Genomic DNA, 16882 nt, shown 5'->3' on the forward strand with positions numbered 1-16882 from the left:
TGAGGTAAATCACTTGGCAATAAGTTCCTAAGGCAAATCACTCAGGAGTAAACTTAAGTAATATATTTATTCTTTAAGAATGGGCTTCTTGAAAACATGATTGCAGCCGCTCTGAAATTTAGGAATTCAGTCCAAATTCATCAGTGACATCTGGAAAAAATAAAAAGGCAACAGACTCCCAAGCTGGTGGTGGTTTCCCTGCCCAGACTCGCCAAGCAGCCCTACAGGTCCAGCTGGCCCTTGAGGGACCAGCACTCGGCATCTCTCTCTCTGTGCCACCCCACATGGGCAGCTGCCCACCCCCTGCCTGTCTGTGCCAGCAGAGTCACCAGCAATTCCTACAGGGAGCACTCAGAGGCACTAAGTAACCTGGAACCACCAGGTAAGCTACTTTTCCACACTCAAACACTTGTCCCTGCGGTTCATAAATCCTTGGAACGGAGGTTATCACACTGACTACAGCTGGCTTCTAGTTCAGATCTGTGTGCTGGGCTTCATTAGTATCTAAAATGCAAAACAGCTTCCCTTTCAGGTGGTGAGGTCTTCCTTTCTCTGAAAAAAAGCTTTTATGGTGCTCATTTTCCTTGTGACTTCAAGAGAGAGTTGCACATCTGGATAGGGAGCAAACAGTAAATGCAGAACTCACAACCTGCAATAAAAACCCTGGTCCCTAACCCAAAATGATAGGGAAAGGCAATAGGACTTTTTCACAGATTTCACAGACTACTCTGAGTTGGAAGGGACCCATAAGGATCATCAAGTCCAACTCTTTACTCAATGGCCCACACAGGGGATTGAACCCATGACCGTGGCATTATTACAACCAAGTTTTAACTAACTGAGCTCATCTCAGGGTCATTTTGCCATTGTATGCCCTCATATCGCATATTAATGTAAACACTTTAAGGAGAAAACAGAATTCCCCTACACTAAGACTGAAGGAATATATAAAAAATGGATTAGATATTCATTGTCTGATTTTTAAAATTTTTTATGGATTTGCAGGGTTAGGTAAAAAGCAAAAAAGAAGTAAAACTTTACACAAGCACTTGAATCACACATTTACTCATTATAATTTCTTTCAATTCTGATATATCCTTTAGTGTAACCAAATACAACACTTGGTCAGGTGCCTTTTGTGAACCAATTCAAGAAGCACATCACGAAGATATATTCAGTCAGACCAGCAGCAGGTGGCACTTAGCAGTGTGACCCACACTTCTTTCCACACAAAATTCAAGTTAAATGAAAGACAAGTATCCTTCAAGTAATAAAGTATCCCAAGTATTTACATATCCTATAGCCTAGTGTCTACTAGATGAAAGAGAAAACTGGAAGGGAGTTTCAACCTCTCCTATGGCACTTTCTGAAGTTTATGAGTTTCTCACACAACTCACTTGCTCTCCTTCTATCTCCTTCTCCTGAAAAACTGTATCACTGAACCAGCTCCTACAGAAATCTGAGGCTGAGCAGCCACTTACTAAGGGGAACTCTTAAACTGGCTACACAGTTTTGTTTCTGCTGATGGTTCTGGCTGAGAGAATGCCTTGAAAAGGATTACTGGTTATGCTAAGGAGGCAAGAGGAGCTGTTATAAAACAATTGTAAAGAAAGAAAAGGGAGGGGAGGGAAGGAAGGGAGGGAGGAAGGGAGGGAGGAAGGGAGGGAGGGAGGGAGGGAGGGAGGGAGGAAGGGAGGGAGGGAGGGAGGGAGGGAGGGAGGGAGGAAGGAAGGAAGGAAGGAAGGAAGGAAGGAAGGAAGGAAGGAAGGAAGGAAGGAAGGAAGGAAGGAAGGAAGGAAGGAAGGAAGGAAGGAAGGAAGGAAGGAAGGAAGGAAGGAAGGAAGGAAGGAAGGAAGGAAGGAAGGAAGGAAGGAAGGAAGGAAGGAAGGAAGGAAGGAAGGAAGGAAGGAAGGAAGGAAGGAAGGAAGGAAGGAAGGAAGGAAGGAAGGAAGGAAGGAAGGAAGGAAGGAAGGAAGGAAGGAAGGAAGGAAGGAAGGAAGGAAGGAAGGAAGGAAGGAAGGAAGGAAGGAAGGAAGGAAGGAAGGAAGGAAGGAAGGAAGGAAGGAAGGAAGGAAGGAAGGAAGGAAGGAAGGAAGGAAGGAAGGAAGGAAGGAAGGAAGGAAGGAAGGAAGGAAGGAAGGAAGGAAGGAAGGAAGGAAGGAAGGAAGGAAGGAAGGAAGGAAGGAAGGAAGGAAGGAAGGAAGGAAGGAAGGAAGGAAGGAAGGAAGGAAGGAAGGAAGGAAGGAAGGAAGGAAGGAAGGAAGGAAGGAAGGAAGGAAGGAAGGAAGGAAGGAAGGAAGGAAGGAAGGAAGGAAGGAAGGAAGGAAGGAAGGAAGGAAGGAAGGAAGGAAGGAAGGAAGGAAGGAAGGAAGGAAGGAAGGAAGGAAGGAAGGAAGGAAGGAAGGAAGGAAGGAAGGAAGGAAGGAAGGAAGGAAGATCATAGAGAGGGAGAGATAGATGGAGAGATAGACAGACAGATAGATAGACAGACAGACAGATAGATAGATTGCTGTCTAACAACCTCAGCAATGGTTCCCATCATGTAATTAACTCTCTTTAAAACAGTGTCAATTCTATGGGAAAATTTACTGGAATTAAAATACTGCAGTGCTATTAAATTGAGAAACCATGATTTCTGAGTCTGAAAATCAGGGACTTGGTCCTTCTGTACAACAGTCTGGCTCACATTCCTCCCACCTGGCAGCAGACCAGCAAAATACCCATTAGGAACATGTTTGTTCCCTTTTTAGAACTCTCTCCTGCCCAATTCTTCTGGCCTTCTCCTTGCACAACTGCAAGAGAAAGCATTATCTAAAGTACTGTCTACAAACTACTTCACCACTGGAAAGCATTTACAAATCAGATTTTTTACCAAGAAAACACAGACCAATAGTCAATGATGTAAAATACATAAAATATTTTTTCCTCAACTAATTAACATTTCCCATTAGAAGTTAAAACAACCCCAATGCACAAGAAACCACCATCATTTTGTCTTTTCCTGTTTGTCATGAAACTGTCAGTTTGGAACTACACTAGTTAGTTATTAAAAAAATGCCAGCAAATGGGAAAAATTAAATTCGCTATGCAACCTAAAACAAAAAAATTCTGAAAAATGGTGAATGTCCATAATTGAAACGTGTCATGTAATTCTGAGCAGCAAAGAAAATACTCTGTGGTGGGAGGTCAGCCAGAACTTGGTTTTGGGGTGGGACAGAGTGGAGTCAGTGAAAACCCTGATGTACATTTTTAGAACAGTGAACCCTTCCCTGAAAAGGGGACTTACACCTGCATTTTCACCCACCTACGAGTAGAGATCTGAGTCTCCTCAACTCTCCATTCCCCCAGCACTGGCAGCACATCACCTTTGTGTCTTTGGAATATTGTCAGGCTAAAAGCAACAACTCAGACACAGGCAGAGCTCAGGCAAGGCCAAAACTGCCCCTTGGGGCAACTCCAACTGCCAGCAAGGATGAGCTGCCCACCCTGGTACTGCCAAAACTTGCTAAGGCACAGCAAGAAATCTTTGGGAAGGGACAGTAAATAAAAAGGGTGACCAACAGTGAAGCCCAGTTTTAAGCAGCTCACTTGGGATCTAATTTGCTGCTTGTCCAGTAAGTCAAGTCTCCTGTGATTTGATGATCCTGCATTTCCCCTCAAATGCTGTAGGGACGAGGGCAGTGACCCTTCCCCTGGACTCTGCCTTGGGGAGGCCACACCTTGAGTGTTGTGTTCAGTTCTGGGCCCCTCAGTTCAGGAAAGAGATTGAGGGGCTGGAGCGGGGCCAGAGAAGAGCAACGAGGCTGGAGAAGGGACTGGAGCAAAGTGCTGTGGGGAGAGGCTGAGAGAGCTGGGGGTGTTTAGCCTGGAGAAGAGGAGGCTCAGAGGTGACCTCAGCACTGTCTGGAACTCCCTGAAGGGAAGTTCTTGCCAGGTGGGGGTTGGTCTCTTCTCCCAGGCAACCAACAGTAGGACAAGAGGGCACGGGCTTAAGGTCTGCCAGGGGAAGTTCAGGTTGGATATCAGGAAGAAGTTCCTTACAGAGAGAGTGGTCAGGCATTGGAATGGGCTGCCCAGAGAGAGGGTGGATTCTCCAACCCTGGAGGTTTTTAAGGTGAGACTGGACGTGGCACTGAGTGCCATGATCTGGTAATCAAAGTGGGGTTGGATTAAGGGTTGGACTGGATGATCTCGGAGATCTCTTCCAACCCAACTGATTCTATGATTCTATGAATCACTGCTCAGATGAAATGACCCCAGTACAACACAGATGACACAGGTGCCCCTCTGCTGACACTGCTTTTACAGCTTTGTCCCCCTCCAGCCTGGGACACCCAAGGAAGCAAAGTGACATTGAGCAAAGGCTCCTAAAAAGAGCCAACAGGACTTTGTAGCACATTCCCAAACCAGATGCCAACATTTTTGCCCATTTACCACACAGTTTTTTCCAAATGCGAGATTTCTCGGTGAGATTTCTGCTCCAGCTCAAAGCCAGACTCCAGTCCTTGGAGAGGCACAACACTCTGAGGTCTGCACTTTCAACCCTTCTTGCCTGCACCATTTTACTGTACAACACGAGTATGATTTTGTGCAGAACATTTTAAATTTGGCAACTGTCATGTTCAATCTGTGGTTAAATTGCTGACTGCAGAACTCCACCAGGGTGGGAGCAAGAGATGAACAAACAAGGGGAAACCAAAATGAATTAAAAACCAGTTGCTCCAATACTGAACAGAAAAGACTGGATAGTCCAAGTCTCCATTATTTTAATTTAAATGTTCAGTAAATAACTGCTTCCAAAATTAAGAGATTGTGTTACAAATACCAGATGAAAAGACAAAAGATTAGCACTATGTGTCAAGTTACCCTACAGAATATTTCTTCTACAGAACATAAAATCTTCCACCACCAATTTGGACTAATTGGCAAATTCTAATTTTATGGCAGTTCCCCTCAGCTTTTGAAGAGGAAGAATTTAATTTTCCTCCCAGATTTTACTCTTCTCATCAAACACACTCCCCAAGAGCACCTGAGCCCACATTTAGGTACCTCAGCTTTTTCTACAGCTGGAAAACAAAGCAGGCAAAGAAAGAATCTCACTGCAAGTCTCTCTAAATCCAAAGGCTGCCACGAAGGAGGGAATGTAGGACAGCAACAAGCAATGCAGGAATGCCTATAAATAAAGCATGGATTGTAAACTGGAAAAGCAGAGCCAATCCAGGAGTTAGCTGACACACCTGACACACCTTTACACTGCTTTTTCTGGGAATACCTGTCTGTGTTACATTGACAGCCGTCCATCCATTCTCATGGATGAGCACAGACAAAACAGATTCTATTTCTTTTTTATTAGTTTGAAACATGAGAGTCCTCTTCATATTGTTAAAGTGGCACAAAGCTCAATTTCCAAGTATGCAAAAACACATGACTGGTGGTGGGCTGGAATGCAATGTTTATCAAAGGGGCCTAATAAGGTTTTGGTTTTATTAGGCTATTTCCTGTAAGTTGATATGTGCCAGTTCTTTTCATTAAGACAAGGATATAAAAATTAAAAATGGATTAACTTAATGGGTTCCAAATTACTGTGTCGCTTTCACTTCTTTCTATTTTTTTAAATAGTTCCAATTGGTCTTTTTGCAGTACTTCCTACTAAAGAAAAAGGCATAAAGCCTTTAGATACCTGAATTACAGTTTAGCTAAACTCTCATTCAAATACAAATCCTACTAATCTCCTTCTACTCTACCACTCTGGCATTAAATCTGATATCAGTGAGTGTCAAACATGGAAATGCAGAATGGGGGCTACTGTGTTGAAAGGGAGTTGAAACTCCAAAACCCAAGTTTAACTTCCTCAAGGGAAAAAAAACAACACCAGAAACACTGGATGAGATTCTGTTACCTAAATCCAGCCCCTCCACCAGCAGCCCAGAATAGATGTGGGTCTCTTGCAGGATGTGTCATATTTGTCAGTCCCGTTGGGTACCCAAACTCTGAGTCACATCAAATGGCACCACATGTTGTGTCTATCCAAAACTCCACAGCAAACGTGACTCAAATAATTTTAATAAGCTCTAAAGAACTTCTCCAAAGGGCTTAGCCACACTGCACATCTAACTCTTTTTATTTCTGTGCTCCTATTCCCTTGAGAAAAAAAAATCAGTATTTACTAGTTTTACAGAATTGAGTTCTCTGAAGATCTGATAGATTTGGGGTCTACCAGAGCGTGACAAAGATCCTCCTTGGGAACATTTCTAGCAACTTAAAGGGGAAAATAAATGTTGCGTTACAATGTCCAAGTTCATTTAAGGTAAACTGAGAATTCCAAGCCCACTCTGATATTAGTTTCTAGAATTCTAGACAGTAAAAAGTGTCCCAGAGAAGACTCTTGGGCACACACAACAGCCATGACTAAAAGTTCCCAAGTTCCCACAAATTTTACTGCAGTTCAAACGTATTCAAGGTCCTGAAAACAACAAAAGTCACAACAAATGATCAATAACTCTTTGAGGACAGAGAAATTTTGAGACAGGGACCAGAGCATAAGTCCAGGAAATGAGTGTTCATTTGTTAAAAAGGCTGTGATATTCCCCAAGTGAATCAGCTGGCAGCATGCCCCAAGCCATGAAAAAAAACCTGCTTTTAAGAAACTCTTCATGTGGGGCACAGAAAAACAAACTCCCTGCAAGTGAAGAGACTCATGTTGGGCCTGATTTCAGTTTGGGTTTGAAACACAGAAGGAAAGACTTGTAAAAAAACCTCTGAGAATCCTGAAGTGCTGCATTTGGAAAGCCACACACCCAGGTGTGCCCTGATGTTTTTGTCAAGCTTTTCTTCTCTACTTCCATGACTGAGAGCTCCAGCTGGCATGGGCTGTGGAATGCCATGTCCTCACAGGGCTACTCCACAGCTCAAATAAACCCCCAGAGCAAAGGACTAAACATCCCGGTGCAAACTGGGGGAGGAAAATGCCAAGAGGATAAGAAATCTCCTCAAATGTCATGTTGAGAAAATCAAGATGCTGAAACCATTTTTATTTTCCAGTACAGTGATGTCACCAACGTATTTCCATTGTTTGCCAGGTTAACAGAATTTATGGAGGTAATTAATGCAGAACATGTGTGCCGAGCTATCCATAAGAAAAATGGAATTGCCCTGACTTCATTTGCTGCCTTTGCAACCAAAACCTCACTAACATCTTTTTTCACTATTTCCATATGTGAGAAATACAAATATTTATAACAAAGGTAAATGATTAAATGACTGCTCTATTCCCATCCACCCACAAGCCACTTTTTCATATCCCTGTCTTCTATTCTTCTGCTTCCATTACCTTCCCACAAAGGGCTCAGGTTTCCATTCTGTTCCCCAAACTAAGCATCTTCCTCCTGCCTTTCCTCCAGAATTTCTTTCCTTGGTTAGCACAGACAACTTCTGTTTGGTTTCCTTGAGCTTTAACCCAGTTTCCAGGACCAAGGCAACCAACTAACTATGGAAAAGCAATGCCATTAAACATACAATTCTTTTTTGTGTCTTTTCTTTGGTGCATCAATGGAAAGGATGCATCTCCTCCCTTCTGGGAAACAGCACTTATTAAAAATATTTAAAAAAAGAAAAAGATCTTTGCCTTCTAAACTTGCCTTCTAAAGTTTATGGTTGAAATTTGAATTCTGGAAGCAAAGGGACAGAAGAAATGGCAAAGGCAGGAGAGAAAAGCTCCAGGGCAGGGTGGGAACCAAAGAGACTGCTGAGTTTTTCCTCCAGCTGGGCTGTCTGCAGAGAGTTGAGGTGAGCACAGCACTTTTTCCACAGCTGGAACCACAAACTCTTAACCATTGCCAGGATATTTGCTCTCTGAGGTAAATCAGACATGGGAGCAAAGTTTTTGCAGGGTGAGCGAGGCCCTCACCATTTCAGACCCTGTTTCAGTATCAAGGTCTGAAGTTGGTGTTCTCCAGGGCTGGTTGTGAATATTCAGGTTTGGACAGATATCATTTGCTTTGCTTTTTGATTTTCTTTATTCTTTTTTTTAATTATTATTTTTTGCTTGCTTTTTTATTCTGAAGCAAGCCCTGTTAGAGAAGGACTAAATAGAATGGTAAAAATGCCTCTCCCCTGCCTTAACTGAGGGCTCTGTTGAACTTCACCACTGGTAAATCATAGTCTGGGAGCTCACTAATGTAAACAGAGCTGAGACTTCCAGGGAGGCAAAGAATTTCTTCATGTGGGCTTTGCTCAGGGTTCAGATCACTGTCAGCACTGAATTCTGGGTCCCCAACGTTGTCATTAATAGGAGAAAGTTTGGATTTTGGTGTGATTTTTCTAAGATTCAGGTCCAAATTTCACTTCATCTCTGCCTACCTATTCTCTCGCTTTAATCCTTCTCTCCAGTTTCAAAAGAGATCTCTCAACAAGCCTTGCCTCTCAAAAAAAAAAAAAATCAAGCACATCAAACCCCCCTCAGCTGCCTTCAAACTTCTCAAAAACTAAATCTAAAAACCCCATTGTTATTTGTTACTGTGGGAAGCTTAAAATGGACCAAAACATATTTTTGTGGTTTAATTACAATTTATTTCAATAGTAACTCCCCACTCCAGATTTCCTACAAACCCCTCCATTCCTCAGCACCAATTTAAAAGTATTAGTTCTTAATTACTGTCCTATTATGTGAGGCAGCTATACCTTAACAGGTTTAATTATTGTTAAAGACACACCAATGCAATGCAAATCTTTCTATCCAAATATAGATACAAAACAGTAGGAGAAACCAGCTGGAATAAAAAAAAAAAAGGCACCATTCCCACACCTTATTCCACTAAACTGCCCTGACTGAACCTTAACATTCAACTTATTGTTCACTTAATTGCTACCAAGTTTCAAGGACTGTTCGTTTGCTTTGCTATTCTTCTTTCATCAATATTTTTCCAGTAGATTAATAGGATTTTCCTCCATATTTTGCCTGAAACAGCAGGACACAGGAGTTTAATGAACAAGAAGGAGAGTGGCACAAACGTTTGTGCTTGCAGTGTGTCTGATTTAATAATGTCTCTGCAAATTCAGGGCTCTGAGTGCTGCTGTTTCATTCAGGCTGCAACTTTTCTGTCACCATCTCCATGTTCTTTTCAGGCAGGATTATCTTTACTTCTATATCTTTATTTCTCTCACTCATTCACTGAGAAAATTTGAAAGGGACTTTCAGTCCACGGGGCTGAATTTTAATCTTACATCCGTTTCACACTGCAAAGTGAGCACTTGGGTGAGGATTTATCAGCCCCACAAAACTAAGAAGCACAAGACTGATGCTGGGGAATAAACTCCTAACCCCACAAATTGCTCTCTTTCCAAAATTACACCACTGGGAGTTCATATCTAATCCTATGAATTAACCTCTTTTTATTTAAAAGTTTTCGTTCTTGTTTAGAACAGTTTAAATATTCCTTTAAAAAAAAAAAAAAAAGAAGCTACTGCTCTGAAGTGTTCATGGAAATAAGGGTTACACCAATGCAGAGAACTTTTAGCAAAATAGGTCACCTAACAGAGTCACATGCACTTGAAAACAAAAAAAAATTCCATTTCACTCTATCATTCCTTATGGTCTTTTCCTCTTCATAAATATATTTTCAACAATACTTCAACAAATGTTACATTTACAGAAGAAAAAAAACCCAAAAAATATTTCATTCCAGAAAAGCAGCTCTCTGGATGCTGGAATTACCTTTTAGAAAGGCAGTGAATTATTGAAAACATTCTGTCCCACCTCTGGAGTTTTATCCAACACCTCTGGACAAGTCCTGTTAATTTTGCACCTTCGGGTATCAAAATGACCTTCTATGTTTCAATATCAGCTCCACTGAGTTAAGCTTTGAACATCACCAAAAGTAAGAATGTGGTTATTGCTCCAGGGCTTTTTTTTTTATTTGTTTTGTTTCTTTTTGGACAGAGAAATCCAGCAGCAGTGACATGAATTACAGGTATCTCATGGAACTAACTTAGGCTCTGTGTAACAACCTACACTGCTGGATTTGGGAGCAGCTCTGCAGTGACCCTCACTGGTGATAAAATCCAGAGCTCTGAAAACAAGAAAATGAACACCTGCATCTGTATTTCTAAACTTTCATCAAGTGGGGATTACAAGAACAAGAGCAATTACACACACTCCTTGAGGAAAACTCACAAGTTTTCAAACAGAATCAAACCCAAGTACACTAACAGCAATTTGCCTAACACCAGCAGGTAATCATTTAAAAAAAAAATTAAGACTAATTTGTATATCCTCCCAGATGGGAATGAAAAATTTCAGTTCAATCTGAATGCACTCCTGATTTGCAAAGATTTTATGTAAATAAGTTTTAAACTTAGTGTGCCCATTATGTGTTTCATGCTTTCACATTCTGGTAGTGCCTCTGAAGAGCCTGATTTCCTGAGGAGGAGGGTACAGAACCCATTTCTATGCCCTGACTGCTTCGCTGGGGAGCAAATATGTTGCATCCAAGTTAACTTTAGTAAGAATTATTTACTGTGTTCAATTTGCACATCTTTGTGTTTCAAATGCCTGCTTTAAATTTAGTACAGCCAGTGTATCATTTTTCTTTTTCATGCACTACACTGAAATCAGCAATGTCAGGAAAAAGTTCAGTGACAAACAGAAAACAAATTATTCTGTATGTTACAGGCTACTATCCAAAATATTGACAGAAAATGATGCATTTACTCAGCTTCCTTCTCTTGTTGTTTAAAATAGCATGGTGTGAATTTTAAAACTCGTGTATTATTTGTCTGATCATCCAGCTCAGGATTAAGAACAGAAGCTTTGAATAAGATACAGCTGTATAAAAACAGTCCTCCAGCCCCCCACGACTTGGAGCTTTCTGAAACTAAATTTTAAAAGCTATCACATTAACAGTTTTAAACCCACTTTTAACTTCTTTTGCAGATAAACACTCAATTGCAAGCCAGAGGCACCAGCAGGGATCGTGTCACGAGAAATGGAGATTTACCCTGCCCTAATGGTACCTGACACGCAGCAAAGCAAGATTTGGAAAAAGCAGTTCCCTCTGCAACCCCTTTGGATTCGATAGAAAAGTTCCCAGTATTGACAGCCTTTCCCAAAATGACATGCAAGAGCTGGTCAAGCATTTTGCTCCATGTGCAAGCACCACATTTTTCAGAGCCACACCAAGAGCTGTCGTTACTACAAAGGCACAGTAAATTATCTTCAGCAACTTTAAGTGTTAACAGAGAGCAGCTCAGACAGAATGGTGCATTTAATTGCACAGCTATGCAAAGTTCTGAGATGGTAATCAATGAAAAAAAAAAAGATGAAATTGCATCTCCAAATCCAATACAGACTGAAAAGAGAGGCTGATTGGAACCTTCTTACTGTAAAGCAAAACAGACACTATTTGAAACCCAGCACTAGAAGCAGATTTACATATTGATCTTTCGGTGGCTGTGTTCACAAGAAATTAATTTTATGCTAGATTGAGAGGTTACAAGAAGTTTCCTGTCTGCACAGTCAAAATATTATTGAAGCAATTCAGGTTGTCAGTAAAAGCTTAAACAAATTTGCTGATAATCCTGTTAATGACCGAGGTCAAGTGTTAACTGTTGTGGGTTATAAAACAGTGAAATTAGGGTTGCTGGTACCCTCAGGCAGGCAATATAGTTACAGAAGAGACCGAGGAAAAATTATTAAATTAAAGAATGATAAAGCTCATTTGATTTCTTGATACTGTAGGAATTATTCAGAAAAAAAAAATCACATCCTTCTAAGGAAAAAACCACAATCCTCACTAAGCAGAAATATCCAACAAAATGGAAGAGAACATGTGGTTTCTGTGCACCTACGTGGTTCAGTTTGCAACTTCAAACTGAAAAAGTTAGATGTTAAATCTCCCTGACATTTTCCTACACACACCTTATCAGTGCACACACAGAAATCTGAATTCAGAGGAGACTCTGGAGCTCCAACTCCACAGGTAAAATTCCTGCAGCTTTGGATGAGCACGGCAGAAAGAGTTTAAAAACAAACTCAGTGGAGACTTTGACATTCCATCAAGAAAATAAATAAAACTTCTCTGGGATGAAGCAAATTAGCAAAAACTCAAGCACTCCAAGAAAAAGACAATAAAAGGACTGCAGTGAACACCAGAAAGTGAACTAAGGCAATAACTTGCCTTCAGCCCCTCTTCATCCTTTCCTCCCTTCATCCCATCCACTCCCATTGCAGGATCAGCACTAAGTCAGAGAGTCATCAGTTTTAATAATTAATTGCAAATGTTCACTGAATTTGTACATAAAAAGAGAAATAATTATTTCAAGTGAAATAAATTTAGGATATATTTTTGACAGCTTTGAACATACTCATGTAATGTGCCTTCTGCAACATTTACATCCCCTATAAGTGACACAGAGCTGTATAAACACACCCAAAAATTAGATCCATCTTTTGTTAAAACAATCTATGAGGAGACTTTCAACAATAACTCAAATATAAAATGTAGGGGTAAAAGGCACACATTTTTACCTACATGCCTATTTAACAGTCTCTGCCCAAAATATATTTTTTTTCACTCTCACTGGTGGAAAAAAGAAACTTCTAAATACCCCAGAGAAATACATATGTCTGTAGTTTTCAGAGAAAATTTGTGGTAACAACAGGAAAGTAAGGAAAGTGGTTAGAAAAAGATTATTTAATACACAGAAATTCATGTTCTGACATGACTTAAAGCTGCTTGCTAACACTTGTTCATCTGATTAGTGGGTCAACAAACAATAATAATTTAGATTTCTAAATTCACATGATCAGCCTAAACACACTATAAATAAAGAGTTACTGAGCTCTCTAAGTGAGGGGGGAAAAAAAGAAAAAAAAGAAAAAAACTTTAAAGTTGATTAAAAAAAAAAAAAGGAAAGAAACTGTCAGCATTCCTAGTTTGGAGAGGCATAGAAAAACATACACTCCAAGAAAAGTAGCCATCCAAAAGCAGGTTGCCCTCTGGTAACTGCCTTTATACTGTTCTTTTCACTATTTTGAAAATATTGCTACTATCACACAAGCTCTTGAAGCTGAAAGGGAGGAACAGAAGCAGCATTTGCTGAAAGCTGACTCAGACAAGTATGCTTAACTTGCATTCTGTATGATACCATTTTTCCCCCCTCCTTTCTCAATTCTCAGTGCCAGGGACATTAAACAAAGCAATTTTTTTTTTCAAACTGGAAAGCTCTAATATCTTTTTGGCATAATTAGTCTCAGTTTACAGCCTGTGCCTGTCTGCCACTGCCATGGAGGCAGAGCTGCTCCGCTGACTGACAGAACTACAACCGTTCCCAAAATGCTTTCAATAAGACAACACTAACCCCTACCAACACTCTTGCTTTCATTTCTGAAAATAATTTGTAAGATATGGCAGTATTTAGAAAATAGCATATATCTGGAGGCTTAGAAGTGACTAGTGAAAGCACACTCTTTTAAATAACCCATAGGGCACTGCATTCAAACAAATTTACATAAAGCATACAAGCAGCTGACATAATGCTCTTCTAGTATAATGGTACCATAATTACTTCCTACCAATGAAACCATGATGATTAAAGAATACCCAGGACTTGTAAAGTTTGCATCTTTCCTTACTTATTCTCTACAACATTTCTTTTTCCTTGCAGAAAGCATTTAAAGTTGTTATCTCACCGCCCTTATCCCACAAGCACCCAGAATATCAATAAGTGCATCAGCGTTCTCGTACAGGAGCAATAGTTGCTCTAACAGCTTTGATATCTGCTTTTAGACACAATTACAACTCAAGAAGGTGCAAGTTTTACATGGCTGTTGGATGCTAGAAGTTCTTCACAACCTTTGGCCTCTAGATTTCATCCCTAAAGATAATTACACTAGACATCCTTGTCATGCTGAGTGCCCTCACTGTGCAAGTAGGCAAAAGCTCTTTTTTTTTTAAATAGGAAAAGGTCAGTTTAGGTTTTTATTGTTTCAATCATTTTTTTTCAGTGTCTAGGTGTCATCATTTTTTCCCTGAAACCTAAAATGCATTTTCAGCAAATGTCTTCTTAAAAATTACCACAGCAAAGAGAACAAGCCATTCACGCTTTGTTTATGGAAATCTACGCACACTGACATACACACGCACACAATTTTAACACATTTACGCGAGCCGATACAAATCTGACACAAATAATACAACCTGATACAAACCCGCTACAGAACTAAAAGGCTTTACAGGGGAGCCCGCTTCCTATTATTTTGTATTAATTAAAAGTTTTGAAAGACAGGACGACTAACGCAACCACCACCCCTGCACATGCGAAAGCTCACGGGGTGAGGGAAACGGGGGCCACCCGTCAGCATTTATAGCTGGTTCCTACCGCTGTCAGCGCTCAGCCGGTGGAGGATGGAGCCGGAGGGCACCTGCCGGGTCTGGGATGCTCCGGCTGCCCCAGTGCGGTGGGACCGCGGCCGCTGCCGGCGCTGCCCCTTCTCCTGCCCGCCGTGCGCCCACCTCGCCCCGCATCTGCCGCTCTGTCAGAGCGCCGGGGGGCGGCACAGCATGCCCTGTCCTCGCCAACTTTCCTCGGGGGGCGGCTGGGGCGGCCACCCACCCTCCTCCGGGCACGGCGCCGGAGCTGCCGGGGCGAGCCCCGCGGTCCCGGGGGCGAGGAGGGGCCGCCGCCCGGGACCACCTTAACGGGGAGCGAGAGGGGAGGGGATAACCGAGGGAAAACAAACCGAAATAAAATAAATACGAAAGGGGGGATGGAAGGAAGAGAGAGCAAGGCGAAAGGGGGGATGGAGGGAAGAGAGAGCAAGACGAAAGCCGGGATGGAGGAAAGGAGGGCAAGGCGAAAGCGGGGATGAAGAGAAGGTAGGGCAAGGCGAAAGCGGGGATGGAGGGAAGGGAGGGCAAGGCGAAAGCGGGGATGGAGGGAAGGGAGGGCAGGAAAGAAGCGGGTCACCCCGCCGTGCCGCGGCTCACCTTCGTTGCCGGGGCGGGCGCTCAGGCGGCCGGCAGCGCCCAGGGCAGCGCGGAGCAGCAGCGGCAGCAGCAGCAGAAGAGGCAGCAGCGGCGACAGGCGGTCCATGTCGGCGGGGCAGCGCGCAGGCAGAGCCGCATGTCTCGTCTCCGCGCCGCATGCCACCGCTCCGCGCCCGCTCCGCTCCGCGCCGCTCCGCCGCCCGTGGGAGCGGGGCCGGGACCGGGACCATGCCCCGCGCCCGCCTTCGCGCTGCGCCCGGGAGGGGCCGCCCCCGCCCGGCCCCGCCGCTCCGCCGCCGCCGCTGCACCGCCCCGGGCCCGCCGCGCCCCGCCCACCTGCCCGCCCGCGGGGGGAGCCCGCCCGCGGGTGCGGGATGGGGATGCGGGCGGAGGGTCCAGGGCACAGCCCGCCCGCCCCCGGGCCCCAGGAGGTGCCCCCGTCACACGCGGCGCTGCGGGAGGGGATGGGCACGAGTCACGTAACTCGGGAGCCTCGGGTGGGTGTGTAAGCCGCCTGCCATCCCCTCGTGTCCGATTACCGGCCGTTCCCTGGGAGGAATGCGACTGCAAAGCAGCCGGTGGAAGCTCCGGAGTTTCGGACTGCAGCCAGAGCCGGCTGAGTGGGAAAACGCCGCTTGTATCGCTCTATCCTTGCCGCCCTCCGCTCCAGCCCTGCAGCGCACGGGACCGCAACTCCGGCCCCAGAGAACAGCTTTGACCTCACTGGGGCAAACTGGAGCCTTGGCAGTGGCAAGGGCTGCCCCCCAAGCGCTGCTCTCTGTAGGGGTGTGCAGCTTTACTTTGGAAGTTACCATGTAAAATGAGTGTTTTAGACGCATTCCCTGCATGCCTGCACCTTCCCTCCAGCCCTCTCAGCCCATCAAAGGCCCCAGAGTACCTGTCAGAAGAGAGGGCAGAGAAACAGGCATGCAGTGCTGCTATTCCACTGGTCCCAGGGGCATCACTGCAGAGCAGCCCTTCCCAAGCTTCCCCCTCGGGAGATCACTTTTTCAGAGTATGGACATCTTTCTTCCCAAGTGGCTCGCCTGAGGTCTCCAGAGCCACCCAGCGTGGTTCTGGGGAAATGGGGAAATATTTGAATAATTCTGAGGTCAATAAATATTTCACTCCAAATGAAGTAATGCATCCTCATAGTATGAGGCCTTGCTCTGAATGTGTGTGCTGCCTGCACAGACAGCAAGCAACAGCCTGGCAGCAAACGAGCTTTTGGCAGCAAATGTGGAACGACACTGCAGAATTAGCATAAAAAAATCTTTGATACCACAGGAACCGAACCCCTGCGTTCTCAAATCAGTATGTTAAATGTCTGAACGACCTTCCTGTTGATTGCCCCCCATGTCCTTGGGTCCCCAGGGTGGTCAGGGCCAACAGGACAGTGGAGAGGTGCTGGCTGCAGCACTGGAGCTCCAGGTTTGTCCCAAGCAATGCTGCCTGCGGGGTCACACTGCAGCACAGTGCTGCCAGCTCCCTCCAGCACTGAGGCAGATTTTTTCCTGCCCCCCAGCAGCAGAAGACAAGATGCTGGACTGGCTGCAAGTCAGGACCTGTGCCAAGGTCTCTCCTGCCCAGTACTGGCACGTCCCAAACATGTGGTTTGACTCTGGCAGGTTCACACTGCATGAAAGGGATTGGAAATGTGTGTAAGCCAAAGCACAGGAGAGGGAAGGCTGTGAGAATTCAGTCTCAGTCAGGTGCTTGTTCCAAGGGAGCACAGTGGAGGACATGAGCATAAAAAATTAACAGGGAGACATTAATCTCCTTTCCTGTTTCCAGGCTTGATTATTCAATCAACCAAATTAGGGAATCATCAAACCTAATACCATCTGTTTCATGTCTCTAACCCTTCCTTTCACTTATATTTACCATCTACTCTTTTC

The 16882-nt window shown here is 43.8% G+C and overlaps 1 protein-coding gene across 2 annotated transcripts in view; it reads right to left on the reverse strand.

The window, feature by feature from the left end:
- Positions 1 to 15281, reverse strand: part of EPHA3 (EPH receptor A3) — a 209107-nt gene extending 193826 nt beyond the window's left edge. For both annotated transcript variants that reach the window (XM_071564309.1, XM_071564300.1), the window contains exon 1: positions 14985 to 15281. In XM_071564309.1, coding sequence (XP_071420410.1) covers positions 14985 to 15090 — 106 coding nt within the window. In that variant the 5' untranslated portion in view covers positions 15091 to 15281. The remainder of the gene's footprint in view (positions 1 to 14984) is intronic.
- Positions 15282 to 16882: the final 1601 nt, after the last annotated feature.

This window comes from Pithys albifrons, chromosome 1 (genome assembly GCF_047495875.1).
Source record: "Pithys albifrons albifrons isolate INPA30051 chromosome 1, PitAlb_v1, whole genome shotgun sequence".
Classification (NCBI taxonomy): Eukaryota; Metazoa; Chordata; class Aves; order Passeriformes; family Thamnophilidae; genus Pithys; species Pithys albifrons.